Below are 18,104 nucleotides of genomic sequence, written 5' to 3' on the forward strand. Positions count from 1 at the left end.
CTGGTAGTTAATTGCACTCACCTGGTGTCCCAGGTCTGAATTAGCCCCTGATTAGAAGGAGAGGATGAAAAACAGAGGTGTTTCGGCCCTCCATGACCGGAATTGAAGAACCCTGCCATACAGCATGACTTTCTTCACATCTTATCTGCTTTTAAAGCAGTAAAATCCAAACGCAGACCACTTAATCCAAAAACATTCGTTACCTCAGGACACTTCAACGGGTGACTATCCAGGGAAATAAAGAAAAAGGAGCACTCTGTTTCTGCATAGATCTGATTGATTTATTAACGGGACAAACAAACAGGCATTTGTTTCGGCGTAGTTCACCTTCATCAGAGCCTTGAGTAGGAAAAGGTGGGCGGAACATATACAACCCCACAGGGGAATGTTTCACTAGCAATGTCAATTAAACATGTCAATCAGAGCTGTCAATAATAGCAACTAGACGTTGGCTATTTAACCAAGTGTATAATAATCATTTGAGATTCCTACATGTACGTTCCACGAATAATAACAAAAGAAAGAGAGACTACTAATGTCCTCAGTATATAGGTAAACAACCATGGACTATCTAAGGACATTTTATTTAAATCAGTAACATCAACTAATTCTTGCTTCAATAGCAGGTCTCTACATACACACCAAAAGAAAAAGTAGGATTGACAATGGTATCAGCATATCTTTTCATAACGAGTACACACAAGTCATTATCTAGGGTTACATAGTATCTAACCTCGTCCCCAGGCTCGAATTGCAGAGAGCCGGCTGGTGAGCGAGATAACGTTTTTATTTTTATTTGGTTGGTCCATTTGTTAGCACCAGGGGGTGCAATGTGACAAGTAAACCACAGATCAAACATCAGATTATTTTTCACCAAATATCTCACCAATTTACATTAGAAATTAACATGGGGTCTGTTGACACATTTTCAGTCATATTCCATAGCGCTGTGCATCTAAATCAAGTCTTTTGTTTCTTGGTTTGTTTCAGTCAGTAGTTTACACATAGAAAAACTCCATCAGCTTTCCAACAACATCTTAACTTGTTGTTGATGCTCAGTCCTACTGTCACTGACTGTAGGCAAATTGGCCATGGTCAGGGTTTTACAGTGACAGACCACAAAAATCTAACCAGTCATATCAGTGGTCAATCAACAATTATATTAATGATGCAGAGATCATATGAGGTGAAAACCAGCATACACGTGGGTACTTGAAGACCAGGATTGGGAGCCTGTGGTTTAATGTAATAATCAAGGGATATTGAATCCCATAGGGAGACGCTAGCCTAACCCATTGCACATTGCATTAGGGTGAATCACTCAATGGTTCACAGTGCAGGTGGTACACATAGTCACACAACTGTCACTGTTCACTGTACAGTAGATAAGACGAGGAAAATTGGGTTACGGGAGGATATCTCTTCTTTATATAAAAAAGAAGGCTAAGAGCATAACTTAAATGTTTGCTGTGAGCGTAGACGTGAAGTAGTCTTTGTACAGTGTTGTATAGCGTTGGGCCAGTAACCGAAAGGTTGCTGGATCGAATCCCCAAGATGACAAGGTAAAAATATGTCGTTCTGCCCCTGAGCAAGGCAGTTAACCCACTGCTCCCTGGGCACCGATGATGTGGATGTCGATTAAGGCAGCCCCCACCCACCGCATATCTCTGATTCAGAGGGGTTGGGTTAAATGAAGAAGACACATTTCAGTTGAATGCATTCAGTTGTAAAACTGACTAGGTATCCCCCTTTTCCTTATAATAGTCTTTGTCCTATACAGCAGTTGTGGTTCTCCACAGAGTTGTGTACAGTTGACTAGCTGTATCCCTTTGCAGCTTAAACCATTTAATGACAAATTATGATTAATGATACTGTATTCTGACTAGATTCTAACTGGCATGGCTCTGACTAATTTGATCATTCATTTCTGCCCCGTTTGTACAATCAAGGCATGGGTTGAGGTTCTCCCAAGTTCACATGCAAAACAGTAGCCTGGGCGTTTTGCATTAGCTGCATATGAAAGGTGAGGGAATGATTGTACAGCAAGAGCAATATCTCCTGGACCCAGGTCTCTCAGCATGTCTGTCTTTTGTTTATCCAGGAGAAAATAAGACTGAAAAAAAATCCTAATGATATCGACTAAAATAATATGAAAGAGAAAGGGACTGAAGAGTGAATGACGATAGATAAAGAGATATACGTATTGAGGCTGTTGGGGGCCGGCATTAGATTGGAGATATTCGTTGAGGATGATTTCATGCAGATGCAGAGGCATGGAGTTGTCGGGGTACACCTGAGTGTGGTGGGGGTGGAGTCAGTAAGGGCGTGGCACGGGGTGCAGTAGGGTCATGTGCTCGGCCCCGTTGAAAGGCAGCCGCTGAGTGCCGTAGTGGTGCACCACCTCTGGAATGCTGGGAAACACACAGCTACTCTGGTCCAGTGTGTAGCCATTCTCCTTAGTCTGGGCAACAATGATGTGAACACAGCCCTGGCTTGTCCTGAGAGAGAGGGAATAAACAAAGGTAGAGAGGTAAAAAGGATCGATTACTTTAATTGAAATCTCAAATTCAAACACTGGCTTGTTATTCCACACAATTCATATTATGTAGCCTTAAATTAGCATAAAAGGATCCAATGCATCAACGGCAAGGCAATGTACAATTTGTGATGATTTTTTGACTCATTAAGTATGGTATCAGCTCTGAAGAGAATGAACAGATGTACTAGTGACTAGTATACTCACTTGAGAGCAATGGAGTATTTGCTGGTTCCTGATTCGCTGTTCCTCACCAGGAAACTGGCCTCTTTGCAGGACTGGAGCTGAGACTCTGCCTCCTGGCGTGTTACACAGCCATGGTACCAGCTAGAGCAACCGAGGGACAGAGGGAAGGGAAGGCACAGGGGTCAGAAATGAGAGGAGCTGGAGGAAAGTCTCCTGAGCACATGGAGCTAACAAAGTACAAAGGCCTTACAAAATAGTAGATGAATCCTGTATTGAAGTGGTTCACTAATATCAACAATAGAATATCTGAACAACATAAGGTAACTCTGCAAGGTATTGGGGAGAGTGGGGTAGGTTGAGCTAAAGGGTTAGTTTACTGTATAAAGTGGTTATCCCACTGGCTATAAGGTGAATGCACCTATTTGTAAGTCGCTCTGGAGAAGAGCGTCTGCTAAATGACGTAAATGTAAATGTAGATGTAAATGTATATATGAATGGACAAAGCCATCACGTGACACCATTCATTCCTATGTGAAGACTCAATAGTGCATTGATGCCAAATGAATTTGGTTAAAATGGCGTCTCATGGAAAGATAACATGCACAGTTTGACCTACTCCAGGAAGTGCCGTTGCAGGCTAGCTCAGTGCTGCCTCTTCTAATTGAGTAACTCTAGTTGAAGGCCAACTGGGGTACTGCAGGCTGAAATTACCAACTAAACTTATTCTGTGTGCAATTTTAAAATAGTCGGTTCAATTACATACATCTGGTGTATTAGAATAAATTATTGGTACCATGATTGTCTTCAAAAACATTTTTTATTTACACGAAGATTGCCATTTTTCCATTCACTATGTCATCAAGACAAAGGAGGTGATTGTGGACTACAGGATAAAAAAGCGGACTGAGCAAACCCCCATTCTCATCGACGGGGCTGTAGTGGAACAGGTTGAGAGCTTCAAGTTCCTTGGTTTCCACATCACCAACAAACTATCATGATCCAAACACACCAAGACAGTCGTGAAGAGGGCACGACAAAGCCTATTCCCCCTCAGGAGACTGAAAAGATTTGGCATGGGTCCTCAGATCCTAAAAAATTAAACGGCTGCACAATCAAGAGCATCCTGACTGGTTGCATCACCGCCTGGTATGGCAACTGCTCAGCCTCCGACCGCAAGGCACTACAGAGGGTAGTGCGCACGGCCCAGTACATCACTGGGGCCTAGCTTCCTGCCATCCAGGACCTATAATAATAATAATAATATGCCATTTAGCAGACGCTTTTATCCAAAGCGACTTACAGTCATGCGTGCATACATTTTTGTGTATGGGTGGTCCCGGGGATCGAACCCACTACCTTGGCGTTACAAGCGCCGTGCTCTATCAGCTGAGCTACAGAGGACCACATGTAAGGAGGCTATATTACCTAGACCTCTATACCAGGCGGTGTCAGAGGAAAGCCCTAAAAATTGTCAAAGACTCCAGCCACCCTAGGCAAGTGGTACCGGAGCGCCAAGTCTAGGTCCAATAGGCTTCTTAATAGCTTCTACCCTCAAGCCATAAGACTCCTGAACAGCTAATCATGGCTACCCTGACTATTTGCATTGCAGCCCCCACCCCACCCCACCCCACCCCAACCCCCTCTTTTACGCTGCTGCTACTCTGTTTATTATTTATGCATAGTCACTTTAATTCTACCCACATGTACATATTACCTAGACTAACCGATTCCCCCACACATTGACTCTGTACCGGTACCCCCTGTATATAGCCTCCTTACTGTTATTTGTATTTTACTGCTGCTCTTTAATTATTTGCTATTTTTACTTATCTATTTTTTACTTAACATTATTAATTTTTTTACTTAAAAACTGCATTGTTGGTTAAGGGCTTGTAAGTAAGCATTTCACTGTAAGGTCTACACACCTGTTGTATTCGGCGCATGTGGCAAATAACATTTGATTTGATTTCTTTGAAGAATCTCAAATATAAAATATATTTAGATTTGTTTAACACTTTTTGGGTTACTACATGATTCCATATGTGTTATTTCATAGTTTTGATGTCTTCACTATTATTCTACAATGTAGAAAATAGTAAAAAAAAATAAGAAAAACCCTTGAATGAGTAGGTGTGTCCAAACTTTTGACTGGTACTGTATATGTAGATATCTTTGTTAGAAAGAACACTATATTTCTCTTGATATAGTGATGTTGAATGTAAAAATGACTCAACTTACCCCACTCTCCCCTACCAGTACATGGAGAGAGTGACAGGTACATATCTACATATTTAATATATTGTTATGTGCTGCAGAAAAAACTAAAGATAAGTGTTTTTTAAAGCAACAATCTATTGCATCTGTCCCTGCCGTTGACCTATAAACCCTGTCTCCCCCACCTCACCTCTGTTTCTCCAGGGGCACGGTGGGGTCCACCCGGCACACCTCAGCCTCAGGGCCGATGCTGGGCGGGGAGGAGAGGGAGGGCAAGAAGGTGGGAGAGGACTTCAGGATCTTCTGACTCCAGCTCTTTTGTCGCAGATGCTGCTGCTGCTGTTGGTGCTGCTGCTGGGGCTGCCGTGTGAGGGTGAGGGTGGGGGGGTCCTCTTTGGTTGGGGAGGGGCGCTCAGGGCTGTCGAACTGGGCTGGGGACGAGGAGGGGTCAGAGCAGAGGGAGAAAATATATGAAGGGGGTGGTCAACTTCTGTGTAGCAAATACTGTATATTGATATTGATTGATCTGTTGTGGCGTGTGTACTGGTTTAGAATGTCTAATTACGTTATAGACCTTAGAGCTTGAGGGGTCAGGCACTTAATCGATGCATCATTGCATCAGTAGATAGTTGTGATAGGGGTTGCATAGCTGTATAGCCAGTGGTAGTGTGCTAGAATTGTGTATGATTGTGCAGTAGGTCTTGTCTCTTCTCTAGACTATAGTACCGGGCAGAGCCTTGACAATCTGTTCCTTCTTCCGCTCCCAGGGCAGCTGGTACTCAGCTGGGGGCCGGGGGTCTAACTCTGGCCTGGTGACCGGGGTCTTCCCGCTCCCTCCATCGCCCTCCACACCACCCTCATAGGTCATGTCGTAGATCTGGGGGGGCACGGGTCGCCCCTCATCCACCTCCCCCTCAACCCCCTCCAGCAGGACACACATCTTCAGCAGGTCCTTGGAACCCCTCCGTCTGATCTCTGTTAAAAAAAGCAGTGACTCTTGTTAGAGAGGAAACACACCAGAGTGCCTCTGACAAGAATATTGGCCGCCATTTTTTGTTCATTTTCAGATGATTCTACATGTTGAATCAGTGCAAAGAGCCACCGTTCACCGGCACCCAGCTTTTAGCCATTCGTCATCACGGTGTGTCCGACCCAACATTTCAGGCAACAGCTATAGCTACCATTCCCAGACAACTGATCCTAGGCAAGTATTTTTGCCTCACACATCCATATCAGTATCTGATAAATGGCGGTTAACTGATCCTAGAACAGAACTACCAATTATGGTCAGTGCAACAATGAGGAATAGAGAAAACATGATGTGTTTATACAATGTAATAAATAATAATGTAATAAGTGTAAATGAGCTTTGAACTATGTTGAGCAATTGAGTTATGAGTGATGTCAGTTGTTGTATACTGTCAATGCCAAAACATTATGTGCTGAGCTTGGACTGTCCCAAAATACTTAAACACTGTATAATACTGTATGTCACAACGCACTGGTGACATCTGTTCCTGCACCACTTCAATATGAGAATGTACTTAAGTATGACACGCTACTAAAATTGAGTTATCTGCGGTCGGCCATATCCCCCAGGGCACTATAAACGGGCTTTCCCAACTTAGCCAGGTAGTAAGATATATATTAGTAAAGCCTTGATGATTAGTGTGTAACAGGTCATTTTCAGTGTCACAGCAGGGTATTGTACCATTATGGGTAAAACAATGAAGTGACGGAATCAAAGGTGGTCAAGAGAACAAGTGATTGGTTGACTGACCAGTTGTCTTCCTGGATGCTGGGAGGTTTTGAGAAATGGTCAGAGCCTGCCCATATAGGGGGCCATGCAGGGGCTCTGAGGGGAGGGCGGGGGGGGGGGGGAGTACCAGGAAAGTACCAGGAAACAGAGACAGGAAAAAGGAAGCAGAGACAGGAAACTGCACCCATTGTCCTAGCACAACACAGTTGCCGTAGCAACCTCCATGGGGTACAGTGCTAGGCGATTGAGTTCACGTACTTCAACATTTCTAATCGCTCTTTTCTGGCTAGACTGAAAATGGCAGTCCAAACACACATACATAGAATTCAGCCAATGAGGCCTGGCACATGCCTGCACAAACAAACACCAGACTAAGAAGTTTATCACACATAGGCCTAAGACAAAAAACATGCATACGAACAACAATAGAAAAAACAGGCACAAACTTTCCTGGCCACTGATATCAGATCAGATTACCACATCCTCAAAGCTGGGACCTGATCCAAAATCTATGCTTGTTATCCAAATTTGAGTAGGCTAAAATAATGAATAGTGTGTCTCACCAGTGATCATCTGCTGCGCGTCGTAAGGCTCCATGTATCCATCATTCTCCCCCTCTCTCTCCGCATCCCTCTCCTCCCGAGTCTTGTGGGCGTCAAAGGGATCTGCATAGTCCTCAAGAATGATCACCTGAAGCAAAGGAGCACAGCAAAATGAATACGCATGATAATTACTAAAGGACTCTGGGCTGGTTTCCCAGACACATATTAAGTCTAGTCCTAGATTTAAAAAACTATTTCAATGGAGATTATCCATTGAGCGTGCTTTTTAGTCCAAGACTAGTCTTAATCTGTGCCCACAAAGTAGAAGTATGATTCACTAGAGGGAAAGAAAAAGGTGAGATAACAACAAAGAGACGTCATGGGTTTTTTGTTTTTTTGCCCTGCTTCCCAAAGAGATCAAAAATAGATATATCATCAGTGATACAAAGCAGTACCCAATCAGGCCCATCTATTGTCAATGTTCAAAAAAAGTACAGCGGTATCATTGTTGCATGTTCTTTGTCCCAGATCCATTATCCTAACAACAACACCTACAGTATCTGTTAAATAGCACCATTGCAAAAGAAATTAATTCACACTTGACTGCTCTGCTCTGTCTTTTTATTAGGGTCAAGGCCTTTCAAGTTTATCTCACTGCCAGATACTAGATACCAGGTCAGTGTCTGTACAGGGGGTCGTTTTGGTGTAATAAATGTTATTGTTCAGTCATCTCTAACCTCACCCCCAGGCTCAATTGATACTGCATATAGTGGCTGGTGAACAAGATAAAGTAATCTCTAGTTATGTTCCCTTACAAGCAGGATGATGGTAAATGACAATGACTGGGTCTTAATTTGAGCCAGTTTTCTACAGCAGGAAAATAATCCTGTAGCAACAGGAAATGTGAATTATTATGTGGATTATAATTAATGGAAATCATTAGTAGGGAATGAAACATTTTATGTTAGGGCAAATCAAGTCTGAAATGTTAAAGTGGAAATAACAAACTTTAGAAGCCTTTTAAAAACTTGAATACACTACAAATTTGCATTTCCTCCTGTGCAAGGAAAATTCTCATCAACAAAAGAGTGATCAAATTAAGATCCTACATCTTTAGACCCCAATTCGTCCACTCATCCTTCTACCAGGATCTAATAGCACAGAGTATGCCAAATCTGATTCAACTGGTGATGGCTTTAGCACTTTTAGGGACAACTCCAACAAACAACACACGCAGACACAATCTCTGTCGCTCTCTCGCTCACACACGCACACGCTTTAGCACTTCCTGTGACCTGACCACAATATGGTGTGTAGGATAAGCAAAATTATATATAGGCTACAGCTGATCAGGCCCTGAGTTCCTCAGTCAGCCCCATGTCAGGTTAGGTCTTTTTGGGGCCATAGTAGATATTTTGGGGACCTCATAAGTGGAAACACAAAAGTCTGTCTTTATGCCAAACACTGGGATAAAGTCTTATAATGGAAATGCTGCAAAAATGTAGCTTCCTCTGAGGCCCCTGAGAGATATTCCCCTTTTCATAAGCCAAACAAAGACAGTCAGATTGACAACAGAATGACAACCCCAGCGACTGGGGCAAACAGGCGAGGGAAGGGATTTACCCCTCAAAACTCTCTATTTCTCCTCCCTCTTTTATCTCTTTTTTTCACACCATCTCGCTACATCGTTTTCTCTCGCTTTTATTTTTTCAAAGCCTAGCCAGAGGGGACCTGGATTAGCACACAATGCTTTTTACAACATGATAGCCTTCACCTGGGGCTTGAAAGAGAGAAAAGAGAAGGATGAGGTGGAGGCAGAGGGGTGAGAGAGGGGGAACACTGCGCCAGGAACAGAGGGGATGGGAGGGGTAACTTTCAATAGGGGTGAGAATATGACCTTTGAAATGTCTCTATTCCTTTAGAACTTTTGTGAGTGTAATGTTTACCGTTCATTTTGTATTGTTTATTTCACTTTGGTTTATTATCTATTTCACTTGTAAACATATGTTTCCCATGCCAATAAAGCCCTTTGAATTTAATTTAATTTAATTGAATTGAGAGGGAGATGGAAAGGAAGGGAAAGAGAGGCAGACAAGGAAGAGTGGATACAATGAGATTCAGAGACAAAGGGGAGGGAGGAAAACTGAAACAATGATATCAACTTTCACAGCTTCGACCGTTCCTTTGCTTTTCAGTGTCAACAGTATTATTTTTGAGTAGGATTCCTGTTGCAGCCTACTATTAAATCATGGCTTATAATAATCATGGCTTATAATAATCATGGCTGTTAATATAATATAATAGTTATGCTTCATTCATTGATTGATAGTCATTCAAATGAAGTTCAAGTTTATACTTTGAATTTGTAGTCATTATACACCCCGGCCCTCATACAATTACTGCTATATAGGCCTATACCCCCATAATAAAACGTATTGCAAGCTAAACAAACAAACAAATAAAGACTAATTATCAAATGTATTATTAGCATTTATCATTAGCATCATTCTGGGTCCGAGCTCCCTGCCATCCAGGACCTCTATACCAGGCGGTGTCAGAGGAAGGCCCTAAAAATTGTCAAAGACTCCAGCCACCCAAGTCGTAGACTGTTCTCTCTCCTACTGCACCAAGTCAGGAACCAACACGACCCTGAATAGCTTCTACCCCCAAGAAATGAGACTGCTAAATAGTTAGTTATAATAGCCACCCGGACTATCTGCATTGACCCTTTTTGCACTAACTATTTTGACTCATCACATACGCTGCTGTTTATTATCTATCCTGTTGCCTAGTCACTTTATCCCTACCTATATGTACATATCTACCTCAATTACCTCGTACCCCTGCACATCAACTCGGTAATAGTACCCTGTGTATATAGCCAAGTTATCGTTACTCATTGTGTATTTATTCATTGTGTTATTATTTTTCTATTATTTCTATTTTTTTCTCTCTGCATTGTTGGGAAGGGCCCCTTAAGTAAGCATTTCACTGTTAGTCTACACCTGTTGTTTATGAAGCATGTGACAAATAATATTTGATTTGATTTGATTACCTCTATAAATCCAGCCTGGCCTCATAGACTAGGCGTAACATAGTAAATGTAAATCCGGGACAGTCTAATTAGTATGATATGCTAAGTTTGGTATGGCTACATAAGACAGAAGGTTACTTAAGGCAAAAACGAAAGGAGGGTGGTTGGTAGGGGTGGATGGGTGACCATATAACACAAATGTCTAGCAACCCAAAGGTTGTATGTTCAAATCTCATCACGGACAACTTTAGCATTTTATCTACTTTATAACTACTTAGCATGTTAGCTAACCCTCCCTTAACCCTGACCTTAACCCATTAACCTAACTCCTAATCTTAACCGTAACTGTCACACCCTGGTTCTGGGACTCATTATTGTTGAGCCAGGGTGTGTGCAGTCTATGTGTTTATGTTCTATGTTGGGTGTCTAGGTTGTTGTTTTCTATGTTTGGTCAATGACTCCCAATCGGAGGTAACGAGTGTCAGCTGTCGGCTCGTTATCTCTGATTGGGAGCCATATTTATACTGTGTGTTTTCACCTTGGGGTTGTGGGTTTTTGTTCCGTTTCTGTCAGTTTAGCAGAGGACTTCACGAATCGTCATTTGTTGTTTTTCGTGGTTGCTTTATTAAATAAAAGTCATCATGTTCACTCCACGCGCTGCGTATTGGTCCGCTTCTTCAGACGATCGTGACAGAAAAACCCACCATCAAAGGACCAAGCAGCGTGTCAAGCGGCAACAGGACCCAGCTCCAAAGGCTTCCTGGACATGGGAGGAGATTTTGGACGGAAAGGGGTCCTGGACTTGGGAGGAGATCCTGGATGGGATGGATCGCCGTCCATGGAGCGAAACGGTGGAGAGACGACGGCGAGAGGAGCAACGGCGTCAGCAGGGCCATCATCGTTGGAAGGACGAGAGGCAACCCCAAAAAGTTTTTTGGGGGGGGCACATGGCTTGGACGACGGGGCTAACGGAGGCAGAGAAGGGGCGAATTCAAGAGGCAACCAGGTTACGGGGGTCACTGGCCAAAGTAGGGAAAGGAGATGTAGAGGCACGGCGTGAGAGACTGAGGTGTGTATCCAGTCCGGTCCGGCCCGTTCCAGTTCCCGGGGTAGAGCCAGTGGTGTGTGCCTCCAGTACGGTCCGGCCTGTTACGACCCCTCGCACCAAGGATACGGTGCGCTTCGCCAGCCCGGCCCGGCCTGTTCCGGCCACTCGCACCAGGGATACGGTGCGCTTCGCCAGCCCGGCCCGGCCTGTTCCGGCCACTCGCACCAGGGATACGGTGCGCTTCGCCAGCCCAGCCCGGCCTGTTCCGGCCACTCGCACCAGGGATACGGTGCGCTTCGCCAGCCCAGCCCGGCCTGTTCCGGCCACTCGCACCAGGGATACGGTGCGCTTCGCCAGCCCAGCCCGGCCTGTTCCGGCCACTCGCACCAGGGATACGGTGCGCTTCGCCAGCCCGGTCCGGCCTGTTCCTGCCACTCGCACCAGGGATACGGTGCGCGTCGCCAGCCCTTTCCCACCAGTGCCTACACCACGCCCCAAGCCTCCTGTGTGTCTCCCGAGTCCTGTGCGTCCTGTTGCTGCTCTCCGCACTAGGCTTAATGTGAGTCCCCAGGGTCCAGCAGGCCCTGTTCCGGCTCTCCGCACTAGCCCTTATGTGCGTTCCCAGGGTCCAGCATGCCCTGTTGCTTCTCCCCGCACTAGCCCTGAGATGCGTGTCCTCAGCCCGGTACCTCCAGTTCCGGCACCACGCATCAGGCCTACGGTGCGTCCCCAGGGTCCAGCATGCCCTGTTGCTTCTCCCCGCACTAGCCCTGAGATGCGTGTCCTCAGCCCGGTACCTCCTGTTCCGGCACCACGCACCAGGCCTACGATGCGCCTCAGACGGCCAGAGTCTGCCGTCTGCCCAACGGGGTCTGAACTGTCCGTCTGCCCAACGCCGTCTGAACTGCCCGTCTGCCCAACGGGGCCTGAACTGCCCGTCTGCCCAACGCCGTCTGAACTGCCCGTCTGCCCAACGCCGTCTGAACTGTCCGTCTGCCAAGCGCCGCAGGAACTGCCCGTCTGTACTGAGCCTGCAAAGCCGCCCGTCTGCCATGAGCCTTCAGAGCCGTCCGCCAGACCGGAGCCGCTAGAGCTCTCCGCCAGACAGGAGCAGCCAGAGCCTTCTGCCAGACAGGATCAGCCAGAGCCTTCCGCCAGACAGGAGCAGCCAGAGCCTTCCGCCAGACAGGATCAGCCAGAGCCTTCCGCCAGACAGGATCAGCCAGAGCCTTCCGCCAGACAGGATCAGCCAGAGCCTTCCGCCAGCCAGGATCCGCCAGAGCCGTCCAGCCAGGATCCGCCAGAGCCGTCCAGCCAGGATCCGCCAGAGCCAGCCAGCCAGGATCCGCCATTCAGTCCGGTGCTGCCCCTTAGTCAGGTACTGTCCCTTAGTCCGGTGCTGCCCCTTAGTCCGGTGCTGCCCCTTAGTCCGGTGCTGCCCCTTAGTCCGGTGCTGCCCCTTAGTCCGGTGCTGCCCCTTAGTCCGGTGCTGCCCCTTAATCTAGTGGGGCTAAGGTGGAGGGTGGTCATTTGGAGGAACCTACGTAAGCGGGTAGTGACTATGGTGGGGTGGTGGTCTAGGCCGGAGCCAGAACCGCCACCGAGGAGGTATGCCCGCCCAGCCCTCCCCTGTTTGGGGGTTTTGAGGCGCGGTCGCAGTCCGCGCCTTTAGGGGGGGGTACTGTCACACCCTGGTTCTGGGACTCATTATTGTTGAGCCAGGGTGTGTGCAGTCTATGTGTTTATGTTCTATGTTGGGTGTCTAGGTTGTTGTTTTCTATGTTTGGTCAATGACTCCCAATCGGAGGTAACGAGTGTCAGCTGTCGGCTCGTTATCTCTGATTGGGAGCCATATTTATACTGTGTGTTTTCACCTTGGGGTTGTGGGTTTTTGTTCCGTTTCTGTCAGTTTAGCAGAGGACTTCACGAATCGTCATTTGTTGTTTTTCGTGGTTGCTTTATTAAATAAAAGTCATCATGTTCACTCCACGCGCTGCGTATTGGTCCGCTTCTTCAGACGATCGTGACAGTAACCCTAACCTTAACCCCTAACCCTAACCACCTAGCTAACATTAGCCACAACAAATTGGAATTCGCAACATATCATATGTTTTGCCAATTCGTAACATATTGTACAAATTGCAATTAGTTATATGTCATGCAAAATGGATGATGGACATCCACAAATTAATACAGTGCCTTCAGAAAGTATTTATACCTCTTGACTTATTCCACATTTTGTTGTGTTACAGCCTGAATTCAAAATGGATTAAATATTTTTTTTCTCACCCATCTACACACAATACCCCACAATGACAAAGTCAAAACATGTTTTTAGAATTTTGGGCCAATTTATTGAAAATGAAATACAGAAATATCTAATTTACATAAGTATTCAAACCCCTGAGTCAATACTTTGTAGAAGCACCTTTGGCGGCGATTACAGCTGTGAGTCTTTTTGCGTAAGTCCCTAAGAGCTTTGCATTATGTATTGTACAATATTTGCCCATTATTCCTTTTAACCAGATTTTCCTCTTCCGTTTATTTTTATCCCAAAAAAAACTCCCTAGTCCTTGCCGATGACAAGCATACCCATAACATGATGCAGCCACAACCATGCTTGAAAATATGAAGAGTGGTACTCAGTGATGTGTTGGATTGGATTTTCCCCAAACATAAAGCTTGGTATTCAGGACAAAAAGTGATTTACCAATTTCTTTTTGCAGTATTACTTTAGTGCCTTATTGCAAACTTGATGCATGTTTTGGAATATTTGTATTCTGTACAGGGTTCCTTCTTTTCACTTTGTCATGTACAGTGCCTTGCAAAAGTATTCATCCCCCTTGGTGTTTTTCCTATTTTGTTGCATTACAACCTGTAATTTAAATGGATCTTTATTTGTATTTCATGTAAAATACTCCAAATTGGTGAAGAGAAATTTTTAAAAATAACTTGTTTCAACAAAAAAAAATCTATAAATAACGGAAAAGTGGTGCGTTCATATGTATTCACCCCCTTTGCTATGAAGCCCCTAAATAAGGTCTGGTGCAACCAATTACCTTCAGAAGTCACATAATTAGTTCAATAAAGTCCACCTGTGTGCAATCTAAGTGTCACATGATTTGTCACATGATCTCAGAATATATACACCTGTTCTGAAAGGCCCCAGAGTCTGCAACACCACTAAGCAAGGGGCACCACCAAGCAAGCGGCACCATGAAGACCAAGGAGCTCTTCAAACAGGTCAGGGACAAAGTTGTGGAGAAGTACAGATCAGGGTTGGGTTATAAAAAAATATCAGAAACTTTGAACATCCCATGGAGCACCATTAAATCCATTATTAAAAAATGGAAAGAATATGGCACCACAACAAACCTGCCAAGAGAGGGCCGCCCACCATAACTCACGGACCTGGCAAGGAGGGCATTAATCAGAGAGGCAACAAAGAAACCAAAGATAACCCTGAAGGAGCTACAAAGCTCCACAGCGGAGATTGGAGTATCTGTCCATAGGACCACTTTCAGCCATACACTCCACAGAGTGGGCTTTATGGAAGAGTGGCCAGAAAAAAGCCATTGCTTAAAGAAAAAAATAAGGAAACACGTTGAGCCTGGGACGGAGGTTCACCTTCCAGCAGGACAATGACCCTAAGCATACTGCTAAAGCAACACTCGAGTAGTTTAAGGGGAAACATTTAAATGTCTTGGAATGGCCTAGTCAAAGCCCAGACCTCAATCCAATTGAGAATCTGTGGTATGACTTAAAGATTGCTGTACACCAGCGGAACCCATCCAACTTGAAGGAGCTGGAGCAGTTTTGCCTTGAAGAATGGGCAAAATCCCAGTGGCTAGATGTGCCAAGCTTATAGAGACATACCGCAAGACTTACAGCTGTAATTGGTGCAAAAGGTGGCTCTACAGAGTATTGACTTTGGTGGGGGGTGAATAGTTATGCACGCTCAAGTTTTACCTGTTTTTTTGTCTTATTTCTTGTTTGTTTCACCCCAAAAAATATTTTGCATCTTCAAAGTGGTAGGCATGTTGTGTAAATCAAATGATACAACCCCCCAAAAAAATCTATTTTAATTCCAGGTTGTAAGGCAACAAAATAGGAAAAATGTCAAGGGGGGTGAATACTTTCGCAAGCCACTCTAGGTTAGTATTGTGGAGTATCTACAATGTTGTTGATCCATCCTCAGTTTTCTCATATCACAACCACTCATTAAACTTTGTAACTGTTTTAAAATCACCATTGGCCTTATGGTGAAATCCCTGAGCAGTTTCCTTCCTCTCCTGCAACTGAGTTAGGAAGGACGCCTGTATCTTAGTAGTGGCTGGGTGTATTAATACACCATCCAAATCCTAATTAATAACTTCACCATGCTCAAGGGGATATTCAGCATCTGCTTTTTTTTTTTACCAAGCGGTGCCCTTCTTTGCGAGGCATTAAAAAACCTCCCTGGTCTTTGTGATTGAATCTTTGCTTGAAATTGACTATACTACTCGATTGAGGGACCTTACAGATTATTATATGTGTGGAGTACAGAGATGGGGTAGTTATTCAAAAATCAAGTTAACCACTATTATTGAACACGGAATAAGTCCATGCAACTTATTATGCGATTTGTTAAGCACATTTTTACTCCCGAATTTAGTTAGGCTTGCCATAACAAATGGGTTGAATACTTATTGACTCAAGACATTTCAGCTTTTCATTTTTTTATTAATTTCTAAAATGTTCTACAAACTAAATTCCACTTTGACTCTATGGGGTATTGTGTGTAAATCGGTGACACAAAATCTCAATTTAATAAATTTTAAATTCAGGCTGTAACACAACAAAATGTGGAAAAGGTAAAGGGTGAATACTTTCTGAAGGCATTGTACACACCATACGAAACGCAACATATCATACTAAATGGAGGGAGACAGATTTACATTTACAATGTTAGGTCTACCCCTGAGTCCAGCATCACATCCTGTTTATAATAGAAATAGTCTACAATTTCTAAAGTGCTTCAACATTACTTACCGTCTCTGTTTTGCACAGTGGCTGTGATTTCTCTGTTTCGAGTACCACTTGGCTGCTGCTGAAGTTCTGGCTCTTGTCCTGCTTATCCACTTTGATCAGACGACTGATGTAGGCATTCGCAGAACTGGAACTTTTCAGTGGCCGGTGCTCATCAAACACTGGCGACTCTGCTTTGGAATTTTTGCGACTTTTACCTATAAGGCTGTCCCAAACTTTTCCATCCTTTATCGAACTTGTGCCATTCCTTCCCAATTCGATGGCAGAATTTTTCCTATTTCTTCCTGACAGTAGAGCACCAACGACTCCACCACCGCCACTACTATCCATTCCCGAGTTTTTGCGCGGACTCCCTTTGGAGCTGGTTGCTTTGGTGCCAATGCCAGCTACCAGTCCAATTTTACCCCTGGATTGGGAGCCTGATTCTGAAGCGGAGCGGATCCTATCAGTACCGTTCTTCAAATTGATGGGGAATTCTCTGAACCACTTTGCCATGGTCTCTGTATAAAGCCAATACTCTCTTTGGTCCAACACCTTTATGCGCCATGCACTGTGCCAGCCCCAAAGACGCACCTTTAGAAATCACAGTAGGCTATTCTGACACAAAATACTTCCGTTGCTTTAACACAAGGCTGTTTATTGAGATTTTCTGCATGTAGTCCAAAGCCTTCACTGGCTTATCTTTTACTTTTTAAATTCCAAATGAAATAGAATATGACTTTTCATTTGATAATCCGATAAAACATTGATTAGGCTAACGTAATAGGCATGTTAAATTTCGTTTTCTAATAAAGGCCACAAGGTAAAAACGAAATGAAATAAATAACAAATAGCCTACATGTGATAGCCTATAACAAAATAATGGCCTGCTGTAGCCTGTATTGGAAGATTTCTCCCTACTTTATCCCATTTGTGATTTTCTTTAAGTCATTCCTCTTCCATTCAGCTGCATGTTGAGTTATTCTCTTTGGATGAAGAGAAGTCTTTGGAGTGGGAAAACTCGAAAGAATCGAAAGTTTTTCTTGGTTCTTATTAGTGATCCCATTCCCAGAGTGTCCAATCTTGTGGCTGTCTATTCTTACAATGTAGCCCACTGACTGTGGCCAGAAGTTGAGAGGGGTGGGAAAGAGGGGTGGGGGAACACAGCAGGAACACAGACTAGCCTACAGTGGGAGGTGATTCTTTCTAGTGGGGTCTACTATCCTGGCTGCCTATGTCATGGATGCAAGATGGGAAAACTATTTTTATTTTTCTTGTCCATGATGTTTATAGCCTGGACCAAAGGATAGGCTACTTCATCCTCCACAACAAACTTGTTTTGCAATGTTATGTCTTCACTAGGGCAACCTGGACTCAGGGGTAGACGTAACATAGTAAATGTACTCCAGGACACTACAATGACATAGCATGGTATGTTTTAATTTGTGGATGTCCATCATCCATTTTGTATGATATGTTAGGAATTACAATTTGTATGATATGTTACAAATTGCAATTCATACAATATGTTACAAATTTGCTAAACATATGATATGTTACGAATTTCAAATTTGTTGTGGCTAGGTGGCTAACATTAACGTTAGCTAGGTGGCTAACGTTAGCTAGGCTAGGGGTTAGGGTTTGGGGTTAAGGTTGGAGTTATGTTAAATTGTTAAGGTTAGGGTTAGGGGAAGGGTTAGCTAACATGCTATGTAGTTGCAAAGTAGCTAAAAAGTAGTAAGTAGTTGCAAAGTTGCTATTTAGCTAAAATGCTAAAG

General features: G+C 44.1%; 1 protein-coding gene across 1 annotated transcript; it reads right to left on the reverse strand.

Moving 5' to 3' along the window:
- Window positions 1-265: 265 nt before the first annotated feature.
- Window positions 266-17,406, reverse strand: she (Src homology 2 domain containing E). The gene is made up of 6 exons (XM_084157326.1): window positions 16,351-17,406; window positions 7,259-7,385; window positions 5,663-5,911; window positions 5,127-5,367; window positions 2,744-2,863; window positions 266-2,498 (listed from the first exon to the last, which is right to left on the reverse strand). Exons 1-6 carry the CDS (start codon window positions 16,840-16,842, stop codon window positions 2,315-2,317), a joined length of 1,413 nt encoding a protein of 470 aa, XP_084013452.1. The 5' UTR covers window positions 16,843-17,406; the 3' UTR covers window positions 266-2,314.
- Window positions 17,407-18,104: the final 698 nt, after the last annotated feature.

The sequence above is a fragment of the Coregonus lavaretus genome (genome assembly GCF_964263955.1).
Source record: "Coregonus lavaretus genome assembly, chromosome: 3".
NCBI classification, from domain to species: Eukaryota; Metazoa; Chordata; class Actinopteri; order Salmoniformes; family Salmonidae; genus Coregonus; species Coregonus lavaretus.

Excerpts from the sequence above, each read along its gene's own strand:
- she (XM_084157326.1), bottom strand. The coding sequence starts at position 16,842 with ATGGCAAAGTGGTTCAGAGAATTCCCCATCAATTTGAAGAACGGTACT. Across the intron at positions 5,912-7,258 it reads CGCGCAGCAGATGATCACTG|AGATCAGACGGAGGGGTTCC; the intron begins GTGAGACACACT and ends TTTTTTTAACAG. Across the intron at positions 5,368-5,662 it reads GATTGTCAAGGCTCTGCCCG|CCCAGTTCGACAGCCCTGAG; the intron begins GTACTATAGTCT and ends CCTCGTCCCCAG.